The 26,979-nt window shown below is 33.8% G+C and overlaps 3 protein-coding genes across 24 annotated transcripts in view; 2 read left to right on the forward strand and 1 right to left on the reverse strand.

Annotated features, from left to right (window-relative positions):
- The first annotated feature begins 1,004 nt into the window (after positions 1 to 1,004).
- On the forward strand, positions 1,005 to 3,451 carry LOC7455777 (uncharacterized). Of its 3 annotated transcripts, none has more exons than XM_002299126.4 (2): positions 1,005 to 1,154; positions 2,957 to 3,451. In XM_002299126.4, exon 2 carries the CDS (start codon positions 2,986 to 2,988, stop codon positions 3,268 to 3,270), a length of 285 nt encoding a protein of 94 aa, XP_002299162.1. In that variant the 5' UTR covers positions 1,005 to 1,154; positions 2,957 to 2,985; the 3' UTR covers positions 3,271 to 3,451. The 3 variants fall into 3 exon arrangements, with proteins under 3 accessions (XP_002299162.1, XP_024444956.1, XP_024444950.1); XM_024589188.2 differs by having other exon boundaries at positions 1,007 to 1,154; positions 2,946 to 3,451; XM_024589182.2 differs by having other exon boundaries at positions 1,021 to 1,154; positions 2,951 to 3,451.
- Positions 1,005 to 26,733, forward strand: LOC112324762 (uncharacterized). 3 transcript variants are annotated; one of them, XM_052455346.1, is made up of 2 exons: positions 1,005 to 1,154; positions 26,368 to 26,721. In XM_052455346.1, exon 2 carries the CDS (start codon positions 26,397 to 26,399, stop codon positions 26,679 to 26,681), a length of 285 nt encoding a protein of 94 aa, XP_052311306.1. In that variant the 5' UTR covers positions 1,005 to 1,154; positions 26,368 to 26,396; the 3' UTR covers positions 26,682 to 26,721. The 3 variants fall into 3 exon arrangements, with proteins under 3 accessions (XP_052311306.1, XP_052311313.1, XP_052311309.1); XM_052455353.1 differs by having other exon boundaries at positions 1,018 to 1,154; positions 26,362 to 26,733; XM_052455349.1 differs by having other exon boundaries at positions 1,018 to 1,154; positions 26,357 to 26,729.
- Positions 6,517 to 26,979, reverse strand: part of LOC112326133 (wall-associated receptor kinase-like 22) — a 129,057-nt gene continuing 108,594 nt past the window's right edge. For 4 of the 18 annotated variants that reach the window (XM_052455277.1, XM_052455266.1, XM_052455265.1 and 1 more), the window contains 3 exons: positions 9,661 to 9,922; positions 9,362 to 9,475; positions 6,517 to 7,891 (listed from right to left, as the gene is read on the reverse strand). In XM_052455277.1, the coding sequence (XP_052311237.1) occupies positions 6,696 to 7,891; positions 9,362 to 9,475; positions 9,661 to 9,922 (1,572 nt within the window). In that variant the 3' untranslated portion in view covers positions 6,517 to 6,695. Of the gene's footprint in view, positions 7,892 to 9,361; positions 9,476 to 9,660; positions 10,108 to 10,143; positions 10,450 to 20,143; positions 20,491 to 21,612; positions 21,727 to 21,909; positions 22,250 to 22,347; positions 22,961 to 26,979 lie in introns of those variants that run through there. The other 14 variants (XM_052455320.1, XM_052455315.1, XM_052455299.1 and 11 more) reach the window with 12 other exon arrangements.

Here is a 26,979-nt window from a genome sequence, read left to right on the forward strand (position 1 = left end):
ACTAATTGCTACCATTTAAATATCTTAATTCTATAAATAAAATATCAACTTCAATTGTTTTATCTTTACAATTTTCCTTGCATAAATGAATTGTTAACAGGGGATAGATTTTTTTTTCTTAAAAAAAATACAACAATTTATGATTGTAATAAATATTTAAACCACCATAAACACTAAAAATATAATAAATCAACATGTCTAGTTTTTCACATGAATTTGAAGCCCTTGACCTTCATCTTCTTCAAATTCCACTTATTTCTAACTATTTATCTAAAAGTTTCTAATAATTGATTTAAACAACAAAGAGAAAATTTATTCAATCTAAGTTTTTAGTTAAAATCCCTTTTTTTAATTTTGAGAGAGATAATGCATCTCGTTAGATTAATTTTATTTTTAAAAGAATCTCGAGGTATAAAAAATAAAGATAACTTGTATTTTGTATTTTAAAAGGGCAAAAAATCACTAAAAAAATATTATAAAAACAAATTTATTTTATATCTTTATTTTCATTTCTCTAATCAAGTACGTTTCTATCATTTTTGTGTATATATTCAATTTATTTAGCATATTAACTAAACACAACGCAACGAGAATTCTTTCAAATATACTGGGAATAAAAGACACCATGTTTCATGCAGCATGTATTTATTGTACAGCCACTTTCTATACTAAAAAAAATCCAAGGTGGGACTTTATTGAACTCAGTCATAGTTAGTTTTAAACAATCTTTGTCTGTCCAGGTGGGAGTACTAATCAATGATGGTATATGGAGGAGAGCCTCTTGTCTTTGTTTTGATGTGGAACAAGTCCTAATCCGTCGCTTGAAATTTCCAAACGCCAACCTACCCAAACGAAGCATAGCATTATGCTCTGATGGCCCAACTTATACCCCTCATTAAACCAAACCAACATCGATCGTACACAAAGCAAAGCCTTTGACGCCCAATCTGCCAGTCTCTCACTAACTTTTCACGTAGGAGTCGTTCCTTTTTTCCTATATAAAAAACGATTCTTTTTTTTATCCTCTCCTATTTGAGGGTAGTGAATGGAAGGGGAGGGAATAGCATAGACGTTCATCCAAGCCATCTCTCTTTTTCACTCTCTTTTTTGCCGAGAGAAACGGAGAAGAAACAAGACATTATCGTTGTTACAAGGTAAAACGATACAAGCTTCTTCTAGAAAGATAAAAGCTATAGCTTCTCTTACCTGATTTTGTTGATCTTCTTTGAACCGCAAGTTTCCGATTCCTTTCTTCAGATCTGATTGGTGTTTCCCAGATTTTGTTTTTGTTTTTTTTAATGAATGTGAAATTTGGGAGCTTTATGTTTGATTTTTGCAATGTGGGTGTTTTGCTATTTGGTTGGACGTTTGTTTTTGTATATTTTTCTCCTTTATTAATGTTGTATTTGTGAAAGGAGGGGAAAGAGTGCCAAAAGGGCTCAGCTGAAATGTGATAAATCTTAGAGAATTTGAACCATAGCTAGCTGTCAATGTGAAATTTATTCAAATCAATTGGGATGGGCAGTGCTCAGATGGCCCATCTATGTGCAAAAATATGACTTTGATTCTTAATCTTGTCTGCTTTACTGACTGGTTATAAGAAAAAGATCTGCTTTTTATGGATGCTGATTTTGACATGTATTTTGGAGTTTCTCAAGTGCTGATTGTTGTTGCTTGCTCTGGATTAATGATAGATTGGTATTGGATCTATAGTCATGCATTATGTGCCATTGCATACGTTTCCTGTTTTCACGCTGTCTTATGACTCATGTCAGTGCGTGATTGCTTGTGAAATCAGCACTAATCCACAGTCATTGCTCTACACACAGCTCCCTCGCCGGTGTTCTCGTTATTACTAGATAGAACACAAGTTCATTGATATGCGGGCATTGTTGACTGTCTTTAATAAGTCGTTATAAATGTCATTTCTTTTTGGCCCAGTTGGATCTTTCAATTGGATATTGTGTGAACAATTCACTGCTTAAGCTCTTTGTTTGTTGAAGTGCTTAGGCAGGTTATTTTTGGCCGGACTGGTTTCTCTTGTAGTTTCACGATCTTTTTTGTGAGTGATTATCGATCGACCATTGTGATAATCAACCGAATATGAAGATAAAACTTGTGGGAGGTGTGTCATTTGTGTTTTGCTCTTTTCACTGCTCTGGAGATTTGGATCCTGTAGATACTTGCTCAGGGATTCCAGCAAAATGATTCTGTTTATATAGCAGCTGTGTGGATGGATTTGCCAAATGGTGTATGGGCTAGATTCCTTTGTTCTATGTCATAATGGACTTGAGAATAGTTGCAAATAATCATCGTTTTAGATGATTTTATTTACCTTCATTGTAATTTGGATGTTTTGTTGCTTAACCGAACTCAAGTGTATGGACGATGAAACAGCCTTGATTTCCACGTTGTTTCCTTTCTAGTGCAAGATTGATTACTTTGCTGATGCTGCATAGTGGTTTGATTACTTTGCTGATGCTGCATAGTGGTTTTTTCTCTTGCACATCTGGTTATGTCTTTACAGTATCCTAATACCTCAATTTTTTTTCTAACATGCTTTAGCTTAGCAGTTCTCGCTATATTGATGCTCACCCAAAAGCCTATAATGATGCGGGACTTAAATAGCAAAAAGTGAAGATAGGTTATAGTTCCCCTAATTATCTGGAATTATGTGTTGTCTATTGTGTGTGTATGTGAGAGAGAATCTAGCAAGCGAAGGAGATGAATTAGAGGTGTTTGTGTGCTCCCCTCATTCTCCAAGCAAGATATTGTTCAACCAAATTTAAAGCCACTCAAACATTGTAATAAACCCTGCTTTCCTAAATTTTATTAGATGATGACAGTAATGCTCAGAATAATTTCCTCTTGGTATTTGTTTTTTTTTTGTAATGAAATTTTGATTCTATTATGTTTCCTTACCCTCCACCATGAACTCAAATTAGGATAGTTTCAGGTTGTCGAAGGAAGCTCAGAATATAAGGTATGGTTCTTGATAGCATGATAACTTCTCCTCACCGGAGATCACCATCTTTCCGGAAGCCATTCCCACGGGATGAGTTGGGTAGCTGGTCAACACTCCTTCGGCGACACCGTTTCCTCTTAACAGCCTTCGCTCTCTTGGCTTTCTTATGCACAATCTATCTCTACTTCGCTGTTACCCTAGGGGCCACTGAATCATGTTCTGGACTGACAGGTACCAAAAAGACATTATGTCGTTTGGAGCTGGCAAAGGATTCTGTAGGCAATGGAAAACTCAAATTTTTCTAGCACGGATGACACAGTCAATCGGTTCTTGGTAGTGTTTTCTCTGCCTCATGCTTGAGCTCCTTAGTGACTTTGTATACATGATGATGTACCAGAATTTGTCTTTAAAATTTTTAAACACATCCACTGATAATTCTTCATTGTTTTTATAACAATTACACAGGTGATTTCTTTTATGGCTAAATTATGTTTTCCCATTTTCTAGATATAGTTTATCTGTGCTGTAAGTTTTTTGATGAATGAAATCATTATTCAATGAACGAGACGCAGGATCGACCTGCTACAAAGCTATGCAAAAAGAAAGCCACCTATTCAGACTAGTTCCCAGTTATAACAGATAGCAAACAAGTCTGTTTTCTTGATAAATAGCTGCTTGACAAATTGCAGTTTTCCACCATTTGCGTTTGACAGTGAAAAGAACAGCTTGAGAAATGCTGTTAACAGGGGAATTTCAGAGTTATGACATCCAGAGTTTCTTTGCTTACAGATAAAGAATAGGCAGGCACACCATGAAACACCAAGAGGAAGACCTTTTCTGCTGGTTCTGGATTGCTCAATCAATTTCCCAATCCCAGGCTGCCAATTGCATGTTAATTTAGCTTCTTATTTCATTTTCTTATGCACAATCTATCTCTAACCAATTCACAAAATAGCTTCTTATTTCATTTTCTTGGTTACATAGCACAAAGCCGATCAATAGGCCTCTTTTAATTTGCCTATCTTCATAGAATATCCGCTCTGTAGTTAATTGATGCTCAAACAACTGAAGACATAAGTTAGAAAACAACAACTGATCTTCAGTTATGTGGATTAATTTCAAAATAAGGTTGTTTTAAGAATTATTTTTTGAAATAATATTATTTAAAAAAAAATAAAATTGGGTTTCTCCAAATTAATTAATCAGATCATAGATTGACTTGTTAGTACATTCTACCCAATTTAATTTAAAACTCAATCAAGAACAATTTAGACCGACAATTTGTCTTCTTGATTTAGCAAAATCATCATTTGTCACAGAAAACCGCTCCCTCTATTTCAAAGATATTGTTCACCTTTCATTTTGGATGTCCTAAAATTATAATCCATTATTAAAAAAAATAAACAATTAATTACTTGATTTTACTATTATACCTCTAATTATAATTTATTTTAATTCTTCCACTCAAGATTCTCTCTCATTTACTTTCAAATGATGAATAAAATAATTTGAAATAAGATACGTAAATTAAATAATTGCTGAAAAGTTAAATGAAATAATATCTTTGAAACAGATGGAGTAACAATTTTTCTTGATTTGGCGGCTCATCTATTTCCTGGCAGGGATTGAACAATACATGCAATTTGTTTTTTTAATCCCTCCCTGATTGGATATTAGCTAGGCAATTAATAGTCTTAATCGTTAAGGACTCCTTGATTATATAAAGAGGTTGTAATTATAAACCGAATTAATTTAAGACACTGAAAGTAGCATTCCATTAGGACAATCCTTCTCGCGGCAGGAAACCTAGGAATGATCTCTTTTTTTAATTTTGAGATGGAAAACCAGAAGAAACCAGGATTCCATACACTCCTAATCAACTTCGGACCACCCCTTCTGATCTTGGCTATAGATTGACAACCTAAGCCATTGAAATAGCTCAACTTGCATTAGATCTTCAAATCACAACAGCGTCAACGATGAAGAGCAGCAAACCAGTACATCTGCGCGAAGTCTGGGCAGACAACCTCGTATATGAGTTTTTTCTAATCAAGGAAGCGATCTCTCGCTTCCCCTTGGTTGCTTTGGACACAGAATTCCCTGGTACTATCTTTCAATTAAATCGTGACAAGAGTTCGCTGTCTCATGCCACTCCCTATGAAAACTACTGTCTCATGAAGTGGAATGTTGATCTCTTGAAAATAATTCTATAGACATAATTTTGAGCACATGAAATTAAACAAGTACACGTGTATAAATATATGATTTTATTAAATATATGAATGGGTACAATCTCTATATAATATATTCTTTCAAAAGAATATGGCAATCCTCTGATTCTTCCATTGGATTTGATGTATGGTGACTTGATTTATTTGAGTAATCAAGCCAAGATTTGTGCTTTGCAAGAACGCGAATTTGGGCGTGTATTGCGAAGCGAGATGTTGTGATTTGATGCTTTGAAGAGTATCTTGATTTGTCTTCAAAGTATTGTTGAAGAACTCTTATGAGGCGTTTTGGCTTGATCCAACAGAGTTTCGTTCTTTGTAGACTTCAAGCGTAGATGAAGGAGCCTTGAGAACTCTTTGAGAGAGAGCTTCCTTGCTTGAAGAGAGAGAGAGAGAGAGCTTCCTTACTTGAAGAGCTTGTCTTGCAGGAAATTTGTATCTCCCGGAATCCTCTTCCTTTAGGTTGAGGCCCTCTATTTATAAAGATCTGTAGGGGCTCTCAGGTCCTTTTCCAATGCCACATGACATAATTTTATTGGTTGATATTTATTGACGGGATCTTGCATTGATCGCAGAGGTGCAACGTGGTCTCATTTTCTCAGATGGTGCAGACCGCAAGTTATGGAAATTCCACAGCTCTGGCATGTACTCAGCCCAATCAGGTTGCCTGCTCTTTGATAGTCTATCGGTCACTGAAAATAATCACTCCCCTGTTCTGCTATGGAATGGTTATGCCCCTCCAAAAGTGGACGTGTTCATATGGCTTCTTCTTTATGGCAGTTTGAGTACATGAAGTTTTTTAGCTGAGAGGAGAATAATTAATTATGAGGAATCTCACTGCCCATTCTGCTGCAAGGAAACTGAGACAATTAATCATCTTTTCCATTGGTGTCCTATAACATGGTCTCTTTGGGGTCGTTTCTTGAACTAGTTCGAGTGCTCAGGTTGTCTGCACAAAGACCCAAATCAAAATCTACAGGAATGGTCCGGTTTGATTAATGGAAATTTTCAGCGACGTGCTATTACCCTCCTCTGTAAAGGTCTGTACTGGTCAATTTGGATAGCGCGCAACCGCCTAATCTTCGAATCCAAGGCTCCGGATTGGGATATGATTTTTGATCTCACCTTTCACCGTTTGGCCTTCTGGTTGAAGTCCTCAGTTAGAAATTTCAGCTATACAGGCTCAGATCTTTTTAGAAATCCTGAATGTATTATGAACTGGACTAATTAATTAGGTCCCTCGTCGCTTTGGTCTTCTCTTTTCTTTTATATTTCCATTGTATTTTATCTTTCGTTCAGTTCCAACTACTTGATAGGGCTGTGTAATATATAATTCTCTCGTTTACTATTAAAAAAAAAAAATTATACATGTTGTTTGATTAGTTTAGGAACGTCTGATGAGGGGAAATACAATGAGAAAATCTTAAAATTGTCTAAAACTCATGCAAATCAAATGAACATAAAAGTCGTGGATGTCCTTAATCACCATGTTTCGTGAGAAATCAATGGTTGGACATCCAAAGATGGAGCCGTGCCATTTCTAAATCGCCAATTGTTACTGAAGTAGTAGGTCCAGCAATTTCCCATACGTTGGGAACTTCATCCCTGATGTTTTCAAGGTCTTTACAACTTTGTTGTGCATGAGGAGCTCCTTTTGACACCCGAATCTGCTCCAACTCTATCGCGACTTCTCTCATTGTTGGTCGTTTCCTTCCATTCAAGTTCAAGCATCTTCTTGCAAGATTAGCGACTGCGATAACTTCTTCTTCACGGTCCTGCCCCATAAGTCGTTCATCAAGAATATCAAATATCTTGTTCTCTTCCATCAAAAGAATAAAATGAGTGGCTAAACTTCTCCTGTCTTCCGGCCTTTCATAAGAAATTGGTTTTTGCCCACTCAAGAGCTCTGCAAGAACAACACCAAAACTGTAGACGTCACTTTTTCCGGTAAACTGGCTAGACTGGAAGTACTCTGGGTCCAAGTATCCAAAAGTGCCTTGAACATGAGTGGTTAGATGAGTTTGATCAATTGCGATCGATCTTGAAGTTCCGAAATCTGATACTTTTGCTCTGAACTTCTCATCTAACATTATATTTGTAGACTTGATATCACGGTGATAAACCGGAATGGATGCTGCGGAATGAAGATAAGAAAGTGCCCTAGCAACTTCAGTAGCAATCCTTAGTCGCATTTCCCATGAAAACTCGAACTCCTCCTTCTGGTCATGAATATACTCAAAGAGATTTCCATTGGGAATGAATTCATAGACTAGCAGAGGAACCTCCGTCTCTAAACAACAACCTAGCAACTTGACCACATTTCTATGATTGACTTGTGAAAGGATGACGACCTCATTGATAAATTCTTCCAACTTTTCTTCATCCACTAATATGGATTTTTTAACAGCAACGATCATTCCATCTGCTTGCATTCCTTTATAAACAGTTCCTTGGCCACCTTGACCAAGTATTCTATTATCATTAAAACGATCGGTTGCCTTTTCCAACTCCTTGGAAGTAAATATTTTTGTTTTCTGAATGCTTCCATCACTTGAGGATAATTGTTGCTGCAGCAATAAACCACCATTTCGTTTGAAGAACTTCTTCTTCAGTTCAATGTTCTTCCTTTTTTTTACAAGTTTATATAACCGCCAGATACCAACAAGCAGCAGCAACAATCCAGTGGCCGCACCTAGAACTGCCATTGCTCGCAAGGAAAAAAACAATTGTTAGATACATACACACGTATTACTATTGAACAACAATCCATGTCAACAAGGTGGTTAAATCTTTTTTGGGTTGAGGTAAACTTCTGCCGTGTATATATATATATATATATATATATATATATATTTAAATTAATTCTTATATTCTTATATGTTATTGTATATTCATATTTGTTTCCTCATATATCCTTTCACTATTTTGAACAAAATAGCCACAACAACCTCCAAAAGAAAATTTAATTTTAAAAAGCCTAAAACAATTACAAAAATAAAATAAAATAAGCATGAAAAGCCCACAAAACATAAGAAAATAAAAAAAATTGAAAAGTGAACAAAAAAAACTTACTCGAATAATATAAAAAATAAAAAAATCACAACTAGAAATTAATTATATCTATGGCAACAAAATAAGTTTCACAGGATATGGATTTTCAAAATTTTTATTAGTTACCATTTTTTTAAAATATCTATGATCTATTAAAAATGTTTTGGTATTCTCCAGGTTTTTTCATTCTAGGTTTTTTTTTTAAAAAAATATGTTTTTAATTTTTTTTTTCTATTTTATTGGTTTTTCATGTTTTGTTAAGTTTTCAAATTTTTTTTTTTTTAACTTTGATAAATTTTAAGACTTAATTTTTTATGTTGGAGGTCTTAGCAAAAGTCAGAAGAGTATATAAGAGAAAATATCATCATGAAGAGTATATAAGAGAAAATATCTATGTATCCGTGCATACGTATGAAGACTGAAAATTTCTTAAAATGATTTTTTTTAAAATAACACATGGAAGAATAAATCCAATACATAAAGATAAATAAATCAATTAATCTAATTTTTTTAATTAACATACCATTTTTCTTTTTATTCCCGCAAATAAAATCAATATTTTTTTTTACAAATGGTTTTTTTCTTCTTGAAGTGCAAATGGAGAACTTTCCAAGTCAAACGTACATACCGAATCGATTAGTATAAAAAACACTGTTCAACAATAGCAATGTCAAAAAAACCATACAAAAAAATTAAAATTTTCTCATATAAGTGGAAAAGCGTAATTATAGATAATTATACATTAAGTATCCAGTTCTTGTCTATATTTAATTAATTAAAAAAGAAAAAAGAAAAAAAGAAGGTGAAATTAAAAAGAACAGAATTATATCGTATGCTATGATTTACAGGAGAACCAAGGGTACTTAGAGAAGGGTAAAGATGTAAATTAATAATTAAGAAAGTACTATATCGTCATTGCCTCAATCTATCCATTTTGGGGAGATAAAAAAGGCAGTCATGGACGAGAATTAATTTTCTCGTAGCTCCCATTCCATTCTCTCAGACAAGGGAAAATATATAATATCTACTCTCTCCCAAACACAATTTATCCTCTAAACCAATGTTTCAGGTTCCTATAAATTACGAAGGAAAAAAGAATTAAGAGACAGGAACTTACTTAAGAAAGTGATCTTAGCTTTGTCAAGCTCGCACTTGTACCACCCCGGTACATTCACACATTTTGTCATCCCCGAACACCAATTTACCCCGGGAATTTTGCACTGATCGATATCTGATTCAGGAAATCCAATGAGTGAGTATATTCATGTGATTGCCTTGTGATTGGAGCCATCCAAAAGTAGAATGATATTGCATGGTGAATTTATGCTTCAACTCTATTCTAAAGCTTCAGTACTCCATTATTTTTTCTTAAAAAAAGAAGAAGATTAAATCACATTAAGCGTGTTCGAATCATACCAGTGCATCCATCAGGAAGATACGGATGGCCATCATAGCCCGGGCTGCACCAACAAGTAGTTGAATTGGAATACAATGTTACTGTTCTCAAACCCCACCTACCAGAAGTTAAGTTCACAGGGGGGTCGCAATACTTTGCATCAGAATTCTTTGCATCAGAATTATTTGCATCAGAATACAATGTTACACCTTCAGGGATGTCAGTACCATAATACATAAGCCAACGCAGGATTACTGGAACATATTGCATATATTGCACCACCTCGGGACTTGATATATTGTTCCGGAACCATTCTTCCTCTACTATAAAAGCTGCCTTGCATTGATTTCTGCCTTGATCATTAATAGGGTGCTCTGGGGTCCCCAAACTCGCGTTGAACACCTGGAGACTCGAGGGAATTGTGGTCTGGCAGCAATTGTTACCAGAACAGTAACTATTTTCTTTACCTTCTGCACTAGAATTACTAGTCAAATTATTAGCACCGCAAGTTGACGTGCACCCAACAATTTCTGGCTCAATTCCGTTCAATAAAGCAAGATTGTTGCAGCCCATTGCGGTGAAGATATTTGAGGAAGAGAAGGCGAAAGGACTTGTAGTCATATTAATGGCTAAGTTGGCACCTCTACCAGCACAGCCGGAGGAAATTATTGGACTGTATACTCGAACCGTGCTGTCCTCTAATGAAATCTCCAAGACCTCCATGTTGATGCTGCTTAAGAAAGCCCTGCTGGGAGAACCCGCAGTTGTTTCGTTGCAATCAACTGAGAACCAGTTATTCATGTAACAACCTGTTCCTATTCCAAATGGAAAAGGGATGCTAATGTTTCCACAAGTCTCTGCACAATTAGGCCTCGCCATAATTAGTGCTGATACAGTTGCTATTTCAGGAACTAGAAATAGCAGGAAAAAAAGTAGAGAGACACTACGAGGAATCATGCCTTCCCTTCTATTGCAGATTTAGATGCTGCTGGAGATCAATAATGGAAGGAGAGAGGGGGGAAGATCTTTCTTTGCTCCCTATATTTGTGAGAAAAAAAATACCAATTGAGACAGAGAAGACTGCCTTAAAAGAGTAAACGAACCGTCCAAATCATTTGAAGCAAATTCAATGAAAAGTTCTCTCTCAATCTATCTATATATTCGTAGGATTTAGAGCTAGGATGTTTCTTTCCAGCTTCCAAGCTTTGATTGATAATGTATAAATTCCACAAGACTATAAATTAAGACTCTCAAATTGATGAGTGATGGTGACTTTCGTCTAACCAATTCGAAGACGATTAGTCGTCTAAAACTAAAGAGAATAGCGTGTAGACGACGATGCTATGAATAAAACAGGGGAAGAAAAGTCGTTTCTCTATATCATGGAGAAACTTAACCGAAATTTCCAACGTGAAATCTCAAACTCAAGTTATTGGACTGAGTGTTTCTGTGTGGACCCTAATCCTCCTATTTTTCTCTCGTCCTTTATTACAGCAGAAGTTGACATCGAACGACATTATTCTTTGACAAAATTAATCTAAAAACTATTGACTTGCAAAATCAAATGCATGGCTAGACTTCGACTTTCTGTTAAGGACTTGCACAAAATAGAAAGATCTGCTGTGACGTTTCCAATGCAGCCGAAAGAGGCCGCATGCATCGATATAGCGCCACGGTCTCATCCTGCAACCGCTGCCAAGTTACCCCGCCCGTCCTTTTTGGTCCCTGATTTTTTTAAAAAAATTGATCTCTCGAGCCTTAATTGTTAATTTTACATCAATGAAATTGTTTTTTTTTTTGCAAAACAGAGTATCAAATACTTTTCCTCAACATTATGGGATCCCATATAAAAGGAAAAAAATCAAGGGATCTAAAAAAACAAAAAGAGCTAAATCTCTTCCATGATTATGCAATTTAGTCCTTGATATTTGCAAGAAAAGAGGCTCAACACTTGTCTAGTGTTCAAATCGAGTCACAATAGCTTTAATATTTTTAATTCAATTCAATTTGATTTTATTTTTCTAAATGGAGCATCAACCAAGATTCAGTTTAATTTCCTGACGTCGTGAGCATCCAACACTAAGCCCTTTTAGGTTATACAACCCTATATTACAGAGAAACATGTAGGGATCAAGAATATGATATTTTTCTAAAAAATCTGATATAAGGTTCCTTGTCAATCAAGGCATAACACACGTCCCCGCGCGCGCCCAAATATATATATATATATATATATATATATATTCCATTCAAACAAATAATTTATTTAATTTAATAAAATTCCAGCAGAATCTACCTTACACAGGAGCTTTATCTAAAATTTGCATAACGACAACTCAAACCACATTTGGCGTACACAACCAATGCTTAGGCAAATTCAGTCTTACTACTAAAAGAACTTCAATGACAGTTAATCTCCACATTCATGTAAAGTAGAATTCATAATATTGCTTGAGATTTATATCATTAATTTATTTTTACATAATTAACATATATTAAAAGTTCTTGACATTTCATTATAGCAATTAACAATGAAATGATTTGGCTTTTTACAATTGGGTCCTCAAAGATTTTTTTTTACAATTCCATCATCTAATATTAGGTTTAATAGATATTAGACTTTATAATTTGTTTTGATTTATATTTTATGGGGTTATCCTGGTCTTATGATCCAAGTTTGATGGGTTAACCCAGGTTGACTCAAGTAATTTTTTTATTCTTTTTTTTAATTGATTTGTTTCTCAACTTCATCCTTCAATATTTGGTTGATCGAGAATTTAGCTTCATGTTTCTTTTATTTACTTTCTGTGGGGTTATGATGGTCTCATGACCCGGGTCGCAAGTTTTATGGGTTAGCCAAATTGGCTCGGGTTTTTTTTTGTCCTTTTTTAATTGATTTTTTTTTCAATTTTGATCATTCAACATTGTGTTGATTAAAAAATTGACTTTATATTTTTTTTAATTTCTATGTATTTATCTCGGTCTCATGATTCGAGTTCGGCAAGTTAACCCGAGTTGACTTGGGACTTTTTTTGTTTGTTTTCTTATTCATTTTTTTTTCAATTTAATTCTTCAACATTGGGTTGATTGAGAATTGTACTTCATTTTGTTTTTTTATTGGGTTATCATGATCTCATGAACAGGGTCACGCAATAGCCAAATTGCCTCAGTTTTTTTTGTTTTTTTTTTTTAATTTTTTTTCCAATTTCATCCTTTAATATTAGGTTAATTGAGAATTAGATTGCATAATTTATTTCAGTTTGCTTTCTACAAGGTTATCTCAGTCTCATGACTTGAATAACGAGTTTGGTCGGTTAGTTTGGGTTGACTCTTTTGTGTCCTTTTTTTAATTGATTCTTTTCAATTTCATTCTTCAACATCGATTGAGAATTCAGCTTTATAATTTATTTCAATTTTCTTTCTATGCGGTTATTTCAGTCTCATGACTCAGGTTTAATACCCAGGCTGACTCAACTTATTTTTCTAATTGATGTTTTTTCAATTTCATCCTTCAATATTATATTAATTGATAATTGAGCTTAATAATTTATTTATTTTTTTGCTTTCTATAGGGTTATTAAGGTTTCATGATTTCGGTTGAAGATTTGACAAGTTAATATGAGTTGATCCAAGTAAATCCGAGTTGATTCAAGTAAATCCAAGTACATCCAATATGTTGTCATCTAAAAAAAAATAAAAAAGATATCGTCTTGATTTTTTTTAATCAAACTATTTTTTTTACCGGTTGTTCGAGTTGTATTTGGACTTGTAAAGTTGACTATGTCACATCGGGTTAACCTCCACATAACGGTTTTTTTTTAGAAAACATGTTAACAACAACTTAATATTTTTTTTAAGTTCAACAAAAATTTGATACGACCTGCGGCATAGCGCAAACAATTATCCAGTAAAAGGTAGAATAATTACTAATTAATTATTTTACTTGTAACAACTTGAAAATATTAATTATTAACCTATGCATCATGTTTAGTTACATGACATAAAGTAATAATTATAAAATTCTACCTAATAACAAAAGCTATGCAATCCCAACAACAAGATCAATGTTGTGGTGGCCTGTAATTAATATGAACTTGCAATACATAGTAATACAAATAATGAATAAGAGCAGGTGAATATTCTTTACCCTTACATTCTATACTAATTAAAACTTAGGTACAGACACAATTACCATAATTTCATTTCATTTTAATTATTTATTTTAAACTATAACTCCATCATTTCATTATTACATATAAGTCCTCGTCATTGTAGCCGACTTTAAGTCTATTCAGTTAGTCTTTATCGTCATGATCGACTATGAATTGAATCATTAAGTCTCCATTATAACAGCAAACTTTAAATTTATCCAATAAGTCTCCGTCATTATAACTCACTTAAAAATTATATAAAAAGTCTCCATCATAACGATGAACTTTAATTTACTCAATAAGTTTTTGTTATTAAGATAACTCTAAATTTGTTCGATAAGTCTTCATCATTATAACCAACTTTAAAATTATTCAAAATTTCCCATGAATCACTTTTTTTTTTTGGTTAATAGTCAAAATTTTATTAAGAAAAAGATTACAAAGATAATAGCCTAACTTACATCAGATGAACAAGCAAAGAAAAGAAAAGCACAAAAGCTATTGCATGAAACAGGGGAGAGCAACAAATGAGGGGAACAAACAAATCATAAGATACCAACTCCTCTCTACTAAACATTCTCTATATTAAGCTCTAAGGAGTTGGAATAAAGCAATACTTTGGCGCACCATGAAGAAACAAATTTGAAGGTTAGAGGTAGCGTCATTAAAAATAACATCATTTCGGTTCCATGAAACACTTTGAAGCTCATGACACACATACAGACATACACACATATATGAATCAATAAAAGAGTCGTTGAAATAACAATACTTCAATTAAAGAAGTAAGATGGTGGCATATACCTGACATTCCATTTGTGTGAGTTCCTTCAACTGCTATATCAACCCCAGACATCTCTCTTGATTTTTAAGAAAACATATCCAATTAGTATCCCAAATCATTTTAACTCATCGTTTATTCTTATTCAATCGCATCATCATTCTTTTCATAGTACTAATTGTATCTCAAATTACAATTTTAAATTTTTCATTATTAACTTCTCAATCAAAATTTAGTTAGTGCACAAAACCTTTTAAATTGCAAACTTTCAAACAATTTCTAAGCATAATCAAATCATTAAAACACCAATATTTACACAATTTTTTTCCTTCCATCATTTCACATTCAACCTACATAATCCCATATCTAGAAATTCAATTCATCAAGAATCATAATCATGATCAAACATAATTTCATCATCATACTATTCAAGTTTAACCATCACATCATCTTCTATCCTCAAAACCACACAATTTAGCCAAAATTACACATTTACACCATTCCAACATATTGCAGCAATAACTAACTTCCTAGCGATCCATATCACAACATTCCATTTCGACCCGAAGCATTCCCAACATCATTTTAAAATATCAAAATCACATAATTTAATCAAGTTTCCCCATTTCCCCAAAATCCCTACCATTTAATAAATTTCAGAATCATAGGAATTTAATACTTCAAGAAGGAGGTTATCTTTTTGAAATCGAATTCCTATTCCAAATGGAAAAGGGATGCTAATATTTCCACAAGTTTCTGTAGGATTTAGAGCTAGGATGTTTCTTTCCAACTTCCAAGCTTTGATTGATAATGTATAAATTCCACAAGACTATAAATTAAGGCTCTCAAATTGAGTGATGGTGACTTTCGTATAACCAATTCAAAGACGATTAGTCTAAATCTAAAGAGAAGAAGCAGTAGGCTTTGAACCCCTTAAATGTGTTGGAACTCAGAATAGAGAACTTAAAGATAGAAAGGTAGCGTGTAGACGACGATGCTAAGAATAAAACAGGGGAAGAAAAGTCGTTTCTCTTGAGTGCATGCCAAGATCTTATTATAATGTGGAATATCCAGTAGATAAGTACTTAGAATGGACATATCTTTAGAAATTAATCAGCAATCAACTATAGAGCAAGCCTAATTCAAAAAGAGTTAATGTTATAGGATGTAATGAACATATACAAAAGGGATAGAAAAATCCATAAAAAAAAGAGAGTAGAGAGAAAAATTTGAACAAACGAAATCCTTATCAATGTTTTACTTTTTTTTTCGAACAAGAATATTATAGGATTTTTTTTTAATAATATTAGCAAGTGTTTTGTTTTAAAAAATTCTAGTCCGACTCGCAGTGAAGAAGTACAGGACAATTACTTGATAATTTAACTATTGTATTATCATAGAATTTTAAATAATCTAAGAGGAAGCTACAAAGTTTTTTCTTCTGTTTTACTTTTCAACAAAAAAAAAAATTCATTATAACTCTTAAATTAAAGCTTATATATTTCAAGTTTTGTCCTTCGATTAAATCATTTTTTTATAGAAATTCCATGTCATGGAGAAACTTAACCGAAATTTCCAAGGTGAAATCTCAAACTTAAGTTATTGGACTGAGTGTTTCTGTGTGGACCCTAATCCTCCTATTTTTCTCTCCTCCTTTATTACAGCAGAAGTTGACATCGAACGACATTATTCTTTGACAAAATTAATTTAAAAACTATTGACTTGCAAAATCAGCATAATTCACACCCTCATGATGAAGCATATTACATGTTTGTATGTTTAATTCACATCAAAATAGTAACAAGGGAAAAGAAAAACAGAGACACACGTGTGTTTTTATTATACAATAACAACGGGAAATTAAAATGCAATCATCTAATCTCATTGACAAGTCTTCTTAAATCACCATGTTCTTGCTATGATGATGCGAGACTTAAATAGCAAAAAGCCTATAATGATGCGAGACTTAAATAGCAAAAAGTGAAGATAGGTTATAGTTCCCCTAATTATCTGGAATTATGTGGTGTTTATTGTGTGTGTATGTGAGAGGGAATCTAGCAAGCGAGGGAGATGAATTAGAGGTGTTTGTGTGCTCCCCTCATTCTCCAAGCAAGATATTGTTCAACCAAATTTAAAGCCACTCAAACATTGTAATAAACCCTGCTTTCTTAAATTTTATTAGATGATGACAGTAATGCTCAGAATAATTTCCTCTTGGTATTTGTTTTTTTTTTTTAATGAACTTTTGATTCTATTATGTCTCCTTACCCTCCACCATGAACTCAAATTAGGATAGTTTCAGGTTGTCCAAGGAAGCTCAGAATATAAGGTATGGTTCTTGCGTAAGAGGAAACGGTGTCGCTGAAGGACTGTGTGAAGGCTGGTTAGGGTTCACTTACGCACCTAATACATTCATAGGCACTCTAGTTTGAAGGAATATCAATGGAGTTGTACTCTCAGGTCTATCAAATATTTTCAGTGTCATCTCTCTTCTTTTCGCTTAAACTTTTTAATCCAAGTTCCTCGATTTTATGCTTATATTTTTTTCCCTTGATTAGCTATATATTCTGATTTGTTTTGCATTAATTCAAGTTTGCATTCATAGGCACTCAACTTTTTTTTTTGCTAAACTAATGGAAATCCAATTAAAGATATTCTTGACAAATTGATTGTCGCACGTGTGCGGCGTCGCGACGATCGTCCTCCACACTCCATGGATGTGTGGATCTGGAAAAATACGGGGAGACAAGGAATTCTTTGTCTCTTAGCGGTGGAAAAAATAGAATGGGAGTCGCCACCTAGTATTATGGTCACTAGGAACCCTAACTGGTCTCAGAGATCGGGTACGGAGACTAGTTGCGCAAAGGGAAGGTATTAGCACCCCAAATACGTAAGCTGCATTGTTTTATTTGTCTGATCAAAATCTAAGGCTTGGTCGTGTTTTCTAATTGTTGGTCTTGTCTGTCTAAGATTCAAGAAAAGCCCTCCTCAATAAGGAGGTTCTTATCTTAATAGGGTAGAACCTAACCGTTTTAACGTCTTAATAGGTTCTTATCTTAATAGGGTTGACATGTAATACGTATTTTGAATATTAAATTTATTTATTCCAAACGTTAAAACGGTTAGGTTCTACCCTATTAAGATAAGAACCTCCTTATTGAGGAGGACTTTTCTTGAATCTTAGACATACAGGACCAACAATTAGAAAACACGACCAAGCCTTAGATTTTGATCAGACAAATAAAACAATGCAGCTTACCTTAGGTAGGGCGTATTTGGGGTGCTAATACCTTCCCTTTGCGCAACTAGTCTCCGTACCCGATCTCTGAGACCAGTTAGGGTTCCTAGTGACCATAATACTAGGTGGCGACTCCCATTCTATTTTTTCCACTGCTAAGAGACAAAGAATTCCTTGTCTCCCCGTATTTTTCCAGATCCACACATCCATGGAGTGTGGAGGACGATCGCCGCGACGCCGCACACGTGCGACATTGATAATGATGACTTAAAATTAAAGACTAATAAATTTTGAATTTATGTGTTTTATGTAAATTAAGCAGCTAAAGCCTAGCCTATGTATCTGTTTAATTTGTTCTCTCTAATTTAGTACCTTTTTATAATTTTGAAATTTTAAAAAGAGAAAAATAAAATGAAAATAAATTTAATTTATTACCATGTTGATAAGATAGTGTTTTGTACTATCTCTAGATAAAAAAAGATGGACATGGTTGGGCCGGGATAGAAGAGACATGTTTCATGTCTTTCTTGTATCAATCTCAACCGAGATTTTCTTTTTTTATCATGAGAATCCAGCCATTCTCTCAAACCAGGGATCAAAAAATAAAAAAAATAAAATTTAGGATCAAAATTGAATTTCATAAATTGTTAAGGACTGAAAGCTTATAATTTTAAAAGTTAGGGGACTAAAATATATGTTTAGTCTCAATTTTAGCAAAACCATTTCTTTTTATTGTGTTTTTCATTTTAGTTACCTATCTTTGAATCTTGCATTCCTTAATAAATGTGCTATAATTGGTTATTAATTTGGGTCTATAATAGTGCAATTAAAAAAAAAGAAAAAGAAAAGGGATTAAAAAAAATCATCGCAGCAATCCATAATGATTTGTTTCTTGATGAATAATGGTGCGGGGAACAATATTTTTCCCATTCTTTTTAGAGTATTACTTAATACAGCTTTCAATACCGTTGTTTCCACTAAATATACAATTGGAATCTCCGCATAAGGAATTATTTGTTAATTCACAAATGATCAAATGTTCTTTAACCTGATTGGAGGTCCAATTTAAAAAAAGTACATATTATTGGATTCTTGGATCAATAATTTTATTTTTTATAAATGATATTATTTCATTCTTTGTTTTTTTGTAAAAAAAAAATACTTGGTGTTGATCTTGCCGAGTGAGATTGAACTTGACAGGATTAATATCTTTTTTATTTTGTTTAAATTAAAACCTGAGCCAAAATAGACCAAATTTAAAAACTATGACTGAAACTGAAATATAATCTTTCAACTTTCGGATTTAGAGCAACTTTTGTTGGGAGTACTGGGGTGAGATAGAGAAAATCAAAGGAGTGATAAAATCACACGGAGAGATCATAAATAGTACTACCACAAGGCACAAAATACTAATTATTATACATGTTGTTCGATTAGTTTCGGAACGTCTGATGAAGGGAAATACAACGAGAAAATTATAAAATTGTCTAAAACTCATGCAAATCAAATGAACATAAATGTCCTTAATCTCCAATTGTTACTGAAGTAGTAGGGCCAGCAATTTCCCATACGTTGGGAACTTCATCCCTGATGTTTTCAAGCTCTTTACTACTTTGTTGTGCATGAAGAGCTCCTTTTGACACCCGAATCTGCTCCAACTCTATCGCGACTTCTCTCATTGTTGGTCGTTTCCTTCCATTCAAGTTCAAGCATCTTCTTGCAAGATTAGCGACTGCGATAACTTCTTCTTCACGGTCCTGCCCCATAAGTCGTTCATCAAGAATATCAAATATCTTGTTCTCTTCCATCAAAAGAATAAAATGAGTGGCTAAACTTCTCCTGTCTTCCGGCCTTTCATAAGAAATTGGTTTTTGCCCACTCAAGAGCTCTGCAAGAACAACACCAAAACTGTAGACGTCACTTTTTCCGGTAAACTGGCTAGACTGGAAGTACTCTGGGTCCAAGTATCCAAAAGTGCCTTGAACATGAGTGGTTAGATGAGTTTGATCAATGGCGATCGATCTTGAAGTTCCGAAATCTGATACTTTTGCTCTGAACTTCTCATCTAACATTATATTTGTAGACTTGATATCACGGTGATAAACCGGAATGGATGCTGCGGAATGAAGATAAGAAAGTGCCCTAGCAACTTCAGTAGCAATCCTTAGTCGCATTTCCCATGAAAACTCGAACTCCTCCTTCTGGTCATGAATATACTCAAAGAGATTTCCATTGGGAATGAATTCATAGACTAGCAGAGGAACCTCCGTCTCTAAACAACAACCTAGCAACTTCACCACATTTCTATGATTGACTTGTGAAAGGATGACGACCTCATTGATAAATTCTTCCAACTTTTCTTCATCCACCATTTTGGATTTTTTAACAGCAACGATCATTCCATCTGCTTGCATTCCTTTATAAACAGTTCCTTGGCCACCTTGACCAAGTATTCTATTATCATTAAAACGATCGGTTGCCTTTTCCAACTCCTTGGAAGTAAATATTTTTGTTTTCTGAATGCTTCCATCACTTGATGATAATTGTTGCTGCAGCAATAAACCACCATTTCGTTTGAAGAACTTCTTCTTCAGTTCAATGTTCTTCCTTTTTTTTACAAGTTTATATAACCGCCAAATACCAACAAGCAGCAACAACAATCCAGTGGCCGCACCTAGAACTGCCATTGCTCGCAAGAACAAAATAAAATAAAATTGTTAGATGCATACATACGTATTAATTATTATTGAACAACAATCAATGTCAACAAGGTGGTTAAATCTCTATTTTTGGGTTGAGGTAACCTTCTGGCGTATATTTTTTTATATACATTTATTTTAATTCTTATATCCTTATATGTTATTGTATATTCATATTGTTTTTCCTTATATATCCTCCAAAAGAAAATTTAATTTTAAAAAGCCTAAATCAATTACAAAAATAAAATAAAATAGCATGGAAAGATCTCCAGGTTTTTTCATTCTAGTTTTTTTTTTAAATATGTTTTTAATTTTTTTTTCTATTTTATTGGTTTTTCATGTTTTGTTAAGTTTTCAAAAATTTTAAGACTTTTAATTTTTATGTTCGAGGTCTTAGGGGTATTTTCATCCAAACAGTAGCAAAAAAGATGTATCCGTGCATACGAAGACTGAAAATTTCTTAAAATGATTTTTTTAAAAAAATAACATATGGAAGAATAAATCCACTACATAACACATGGAAGATAAATAAATCAATTAACCTAATTTTTTTAATTAACATACCACTTTCTTTTTATTCCCACAAATAAAATCAATATTTTTTTTTACAAATAGTTTTTTTCTTCTTGAAGTGCAAATGGAGAACTTTCCAAGTCAAACATACCGAATCGATTAGTATAAAAAACACTGTTCAACAATAGCAATGTCAAACACCTCAAACACGTAAAAAAGAAAAAACCATACAAAAAATTTAAAATTTTCTCATATGAGTGGAAAAGCGCAATTATAGATAATTATACATTAAGTATCCAGTTCTTGTCTGTATTTAATTAATAAAAAGAAAAAGAAAAAAAGAAGGGTAAAGATGTAAATTAATAATTAAGAAAGTACTATAACGTCATTGCCTCATTCTATCCATTTTGGGGAGATAAAAAAGGCAGTCATGGACGAGAATTAATTTTCTCGTAGCTCCCATTCCATTCTCTCAGACAAGGGAAAATATATAATTTCTACTGTCTCCCAAACACAATTTATCCTCTAAACCAATGTTTCAGGTTCCTATAAATTACGAAGGAAAAAAGAATTAAGAGACAGGAACTTACTCAAGAAAGTGATCTTAGCTTTGTCCAGCTCGCACTTGTACCGCCCCGGCACATTCACACATTTTGTCATCCCCGAACACCAATTTACCCTGGGAATTTTGCACTCATCGATATCTGATTCAGGAAATCCAATGAGTGAGTATATTCTTGTGATTGCCTTGTGATTGGAGCCGTTCAAAAGTAGAATGATATTGCATGGTGAATTTATGCTTCAACTCTATTCTAAAGCTTCAGTACTCCATTATTTTTTCTTAAAAAAAAATAGATTAAATCACATTAAGCGTGTTCGGATCATACCAGTGCATCCATCAGGAAGATACGGATTGCCATCATAGCCCGGGCTGCACCAACAAGTAGTTGAATTGGAATACAATGTTACTGTTCTCAAAGCCCCAGAACTTAAGTTCATAGGGTGGCTGCAATACGTTGCATCAGAATTCTTCACACCTTCAGGGATGTCATCACTATACATAACCCAATCCAGGATTACTGGAACATATTGCATATCTTGCACCACCTCGGGACTTGATATATTGTTCCGGAACCATGCTCCCTCTACTATAAAAGCTACCTTGCATTGATTCCAGCCTTGATCATTAAGAGGGTCCTCTGCGGTCCCCAAACTCGCGTTGAACACCTGGAGACTCGAGGGAATTGTGGTCTGGCAGCAATTGTTACCAGAACAGTAACCATTTTCTTTACCTTCTGTACTGGAACTAGTCAAATTATTAGCACCGCAAGTTGACGTGCACCCAACAATTTCTGGCTCAATTCCGTTCAATAAAGCACGATTGTTGCAGCCCATTGCGGTGAAGATATTTGAGTAAGAGAAGACGAAAGGACTTCCAGTCATATTAATGGCTAAGTTGGCACCTCTACCAGCACAGCCGGAGGAAATTATTGGACTGTTTACTCGAACCATAGGATTACTGTACCCTATTGAAATCTCCAAGACCTCCATGTTGATTCTGCTTAAGAAAGCCCTGCTGGGAGAATCCGCAGTTGTTTCGTTGCAATCAACTGAGAACCATTCATTCCTGTAACAACCTGTTCCTATTCCAAATGGAAAAGGGATGCTAATGTTTCCACAAGTGTCTGTACAATTAGGCCTCGCCATAATTAGTGCTGATACAGTTGCTATTTCAGGGACTAGAAATAGCAGGAAAAAAATTAGAGAGACACTACGAGGAATCATGCCTTCCCTTCTATTGCAGAATTAGATGCTGCTGGAGATCAATAATGGAAGGAGAGAGAGACAGAGGGGAAAGATCTTTCTTTGCTCCCTATATTTGTGAGAAAAAAAATACCAATTGAGACAGAGAAGACTGCCTTAAAAGAGTAAACGAACTGTCCAAATCATTTGAAGCAAATTCAATGAAAAGTTCTCTCTCAATCTATCTATATATATAATATGGTGGCCTTCCATATTTTTAATTCGAGTATTCGTAGGATTTAGAGAGCTAGGATGTTTCTTTCCAACTTCCAAGCTTTGATTAATGATGTATAAATTCCACAAGACTATAAATTGATGAGTGATGGTGACTTTCGTCTAACCAATTCAAAGACGATTAGTCTAAAACTAAAGAGAAAAATTTGAACAAACGAAATCCTTATTAATGTTTACTTTGTTTTCGTCTAACCAATTCTATGTCATGGAGAAACTTAACCGAAATTTCCAATGTGAAATCTCAAACTTAAGTTATTGGACTGAGTGTTTCTGTGTGGACCCTAATCCTCCTATTTTTCTCTCCTCCTTTATTACAGCAGAAGTTGACATCGAACGACATTATTCTTTGACAAAATTAATTTAAAAACTATTGACTTGCAAAATCAGCATAATTTAGACCCTCATGATGAAGCATATTACATGTTTGTATGTTTAATTCACATCAAAATAGTAACAAGGGAAAAGAAAAACAGAGACACACGTGTTTAATTTATAGCGATTCAGCAAACTTCATTTTTATTGACAAGTCTTCTTAAATCACCATGTTTTTAATATTTATCAGCGGTTCACCATGAGATGATGGAGTCCTGCTCACCCGTAATTGATGTCGAAACTGAAATATCCCAGTCATTGCTTGCAGCATTCATGACTTCTTTTTATATATTACAGTTTTGTCGAATATTTTTATAATCCCTTTGCAAGAAATCCCAAGATGTTCTTTAGTACACAAAACCTTTTAAATTGCAAACTTTCAAACAATTTCTAAGCATAATTAAATCATTAAAACACCAATATTTACACAATTTTTTTCCTTCCATCATTTAATTCACATTCAACCTACATAATCCCATATCTAGAAATTCAATTCATCAAGAATCATAATCATGATCAAACATAATTTCATCATCATACTATTCAAGTTTAACCATCACATCATCTTTCTATCCTCAAAACCACACAATTTAGCCAAAATTACACATTTACACCATTCCAACATATTGCAGCAATAACTAACTTCCCAGCGATCCATATCACAACATTCCATTTCGACCCGAAGCATTCCCAACATCATTTTAAAATATCAAAATCACATAATTTAATCAAGTTTCCACATTTCCCCAAAATCCCTACCATGTCTGCCCACTTATGGTCCCAAATTTCAAAAATTTAGATTTTAATATCTTTAATTTAATCCTTAGCCATGTTATCTAACCCAAAATTAACCAATAACTACACTATGTCACCTTTCCAAATACAAACACACATAAACCCTAAATTTCGAAATTTGAGGATTTTCAATCCGCCATAAAAATTAACAAAAGAAAGTGCATTTAGAGAAATAGAAACATCTTGCCACAATCAATTAACCCAATTTGTTGATCCCTTTGCAAGAAATCCCAAGATGTTCTTTAGTACATCTCAAATCTTCTTCTTATTCTTTATTTTTATATCTTTGTTTTGTTGTCCTTAAACTCCTACAACACTAGTTTTTTATTCCAACAAAAAACACTAACATCAACTGAGTTACAATTTTTTATTTCCAATTCTTTCAAGTTTCTTTTTTTTTTTACCGTGAATTTTATTTCTTGTTTGGCTGCTACAGAAAGAAGAGAAGAAAGATTGTAAATCCATTGTTTAGAAGTCGAAACAAAATAAATTTCAGAATCATAGGAATTTAATACTTCAAGAAGGAGGTTATCTTTTTGAAATCGAATTCCTATTCCAAATGGAAAAGGGATGCTAATATTTCCACAATTTTCTGTAGGATCTAGAGCTAGGATGTTTCTTCCCAACTTCCAAGCTTTAATTGATAATGTATAAATTCCACAAGACTATAAATTAAGACTCTCCAATTGAGTGATGATGGTGACTTTCGTCTAACCAATTCAAAGACGAGTAGTCTAAAACTAAAGAGAAGAAACAGTAGGCTTTGAACCACTTAAATGTGTTGGAACTCGGAATAGAGAAATTAAAGATAATAGAAAGGTAGCGTGTAGACGACGATGCTATGAATAAAACAGGGGAAGAAAAGTCGTTTCTCTTGAGTGCATGCCAAGATCTTATTATAATGTGGAATATCTAGAAATAGTAGATAAGTACTTAGAATGAACATATCTTTAGAAATTAATCAGCAATCAACTATAGAGCAAGCCTAATTCAAAAGGAGTTATATAGAGATTGTAAGATTGTGTCTAGTTAATGTTATAGGATGTAATGAACATATACAAAAGGGATAGAAAAATCCATTAAAAAAAACAGAAAATACCATCAAATGAAAGTTTGATTTTTTTTATAATATTAGCAAGTGTTCTGTTTAAAAAAATTCTAGTCCGACTTGACTTGCAGTGAAGAAGTACAATTACTTAATAATTTAACTATTGTATTATCATAGAATTTTAAATAATCTAAGAGGAAGCTACAATTTTTTTCTTCTGTTTTACTTTTCAACAAAAAATAATAATCCATTATAACTCTTAAATTAAAGCTTATATATTTCAAGTTTTGTCCGTTGATTAAATCAATTTTTTATGGAAATTCTATATCATGGAGAAACTTAACCGAAATTTCCAACGTGAAATCTCAAACTTAAGTTATTGGACTGAGTGTTTCTGTGTGGACCCTAATCCTCGTATTTTTCTCTCCTCCTTTATTACAGCAGAAGTTGACATCGAACGACATTATTCTTTGAGAAATTAATTCAAAAACTATTGACTTGCAAAATCAGCATAATTTACACCCTCATAATGAAGCATATTACATGTTTATATGTTTAATTCACATCAAAATAGTAACAAGGGAAAGGAAAAACGGAGACTCACGTGTGTTTTACAGCGATTCAGCAAGCTTTATTTTTATTATACAATAACAACGGGAAATTAAAATGCAATCATCTAATCCCATTGACAAGTCTTTTTAAATCACCATGTTCATGCTATAATGATGCTCACCCAAAAGCCTATAATGATGCGAGACTTATATAGCAAAAAGTGAAGATAGGTTATAATTCCCCTAATTATCTGGAATTATGTGGTTTTTATTGTTTGTGTATGTGAGAGGGAATATCTAGCAAGCGAGGGAGATGAATTAGAGGTGTTTGTGTGCTCCCCTCATTCTCCAAGCAAGATATTGTTCAACCAAATTTAAAGCCACTCAAACATTGTAATAAACCCTGCTTTCCTAAATTTTATTAGATGATGACAGTAATGCTCAGAATAATTTCCTCTTGGTATTTGGTTTTTTTTAATGAAATTTTGATTCTATTATGTTTCCTTACCCTCCACCATGAACTCAAATTAGGATAGTTTCAGGTTGTCCAAGGAAGCTCAGAATATAAGGTATGGTTCTTGATAGCATGATAACTTCTCCTCACCGGAGATCACCATCTTTCCGGAAGCCATTCCCACGGGATGAGTTGGGTAGCTGGTCAACACTCCTTCAGCGACACCGTTTCCTCTTAACAGCCTTCGCTCTTTTGGCTTTCTTATGCACAATCTATCTCTACTTCGCTGTTACCCTAGGGGCCACTGAATCATGTTCTGGACTGACAGGTACCAAAAAGACATTATGTCGTTTGGAGCTGGCAAAGGATTCTGTAGGCAATGGAAAACTCAAATTTTTCTAGCACGGATGACACAGTCAATCGGTTCTTGGTAGTGTTTTCTCTGCCTCATGCTTGAGCTCCTTAGTCAATCGGTTCTTGGTAGTGTTTTCTCTGCCTCATGCTTGAGCTCCTTAGTGACTCTGTATACATGATGATGTACCAGAATTTGTCTTTAAAATTTTTAATCACATCCACTGATAATTCTTGAAATATTTTTATTTCAAGAGCTAAAAGCGAAGCTGCTGTACAGCCAAACAGCAACATAAAGTCTTTTCTTAAACAGTAACTTTACCTACGCACCCAAGGTAAGGGTTGCCCT

This window comes from Populus trichocarpa, chromosome 1, assembly GCF_000002775.5.
Source record: "Populus trichocarpa isolate Nisqually-1 chromosome 1, P.trichocarpa_v4.1, whole genome shotgun sequence".
NCBI classification, from domain to species: domain Eukaryota; kingdom Viridiplantae; phylum Streptophyta; class Magnoliopsida; order Malpighiales; family Salicaceae; genus Populus; species Populus trichocarpa.

Bases quoted from the DNA above. Each gene is read 5' to 3' on its own strand.
- LOC7455777 (XM_002299126.4), top strand. From the start codon at position 2,986: ATGGTTCTTGATAGCATGATAACTTCTCCTCACCGGAGATCACCATCT.
- LOC112324762 (XM_052455346.1), top strand. From the start codon at position 26,397: ATGGTTCTTGATAGCATGATAACTTCTCCTCACCGGAGATCACCATCT.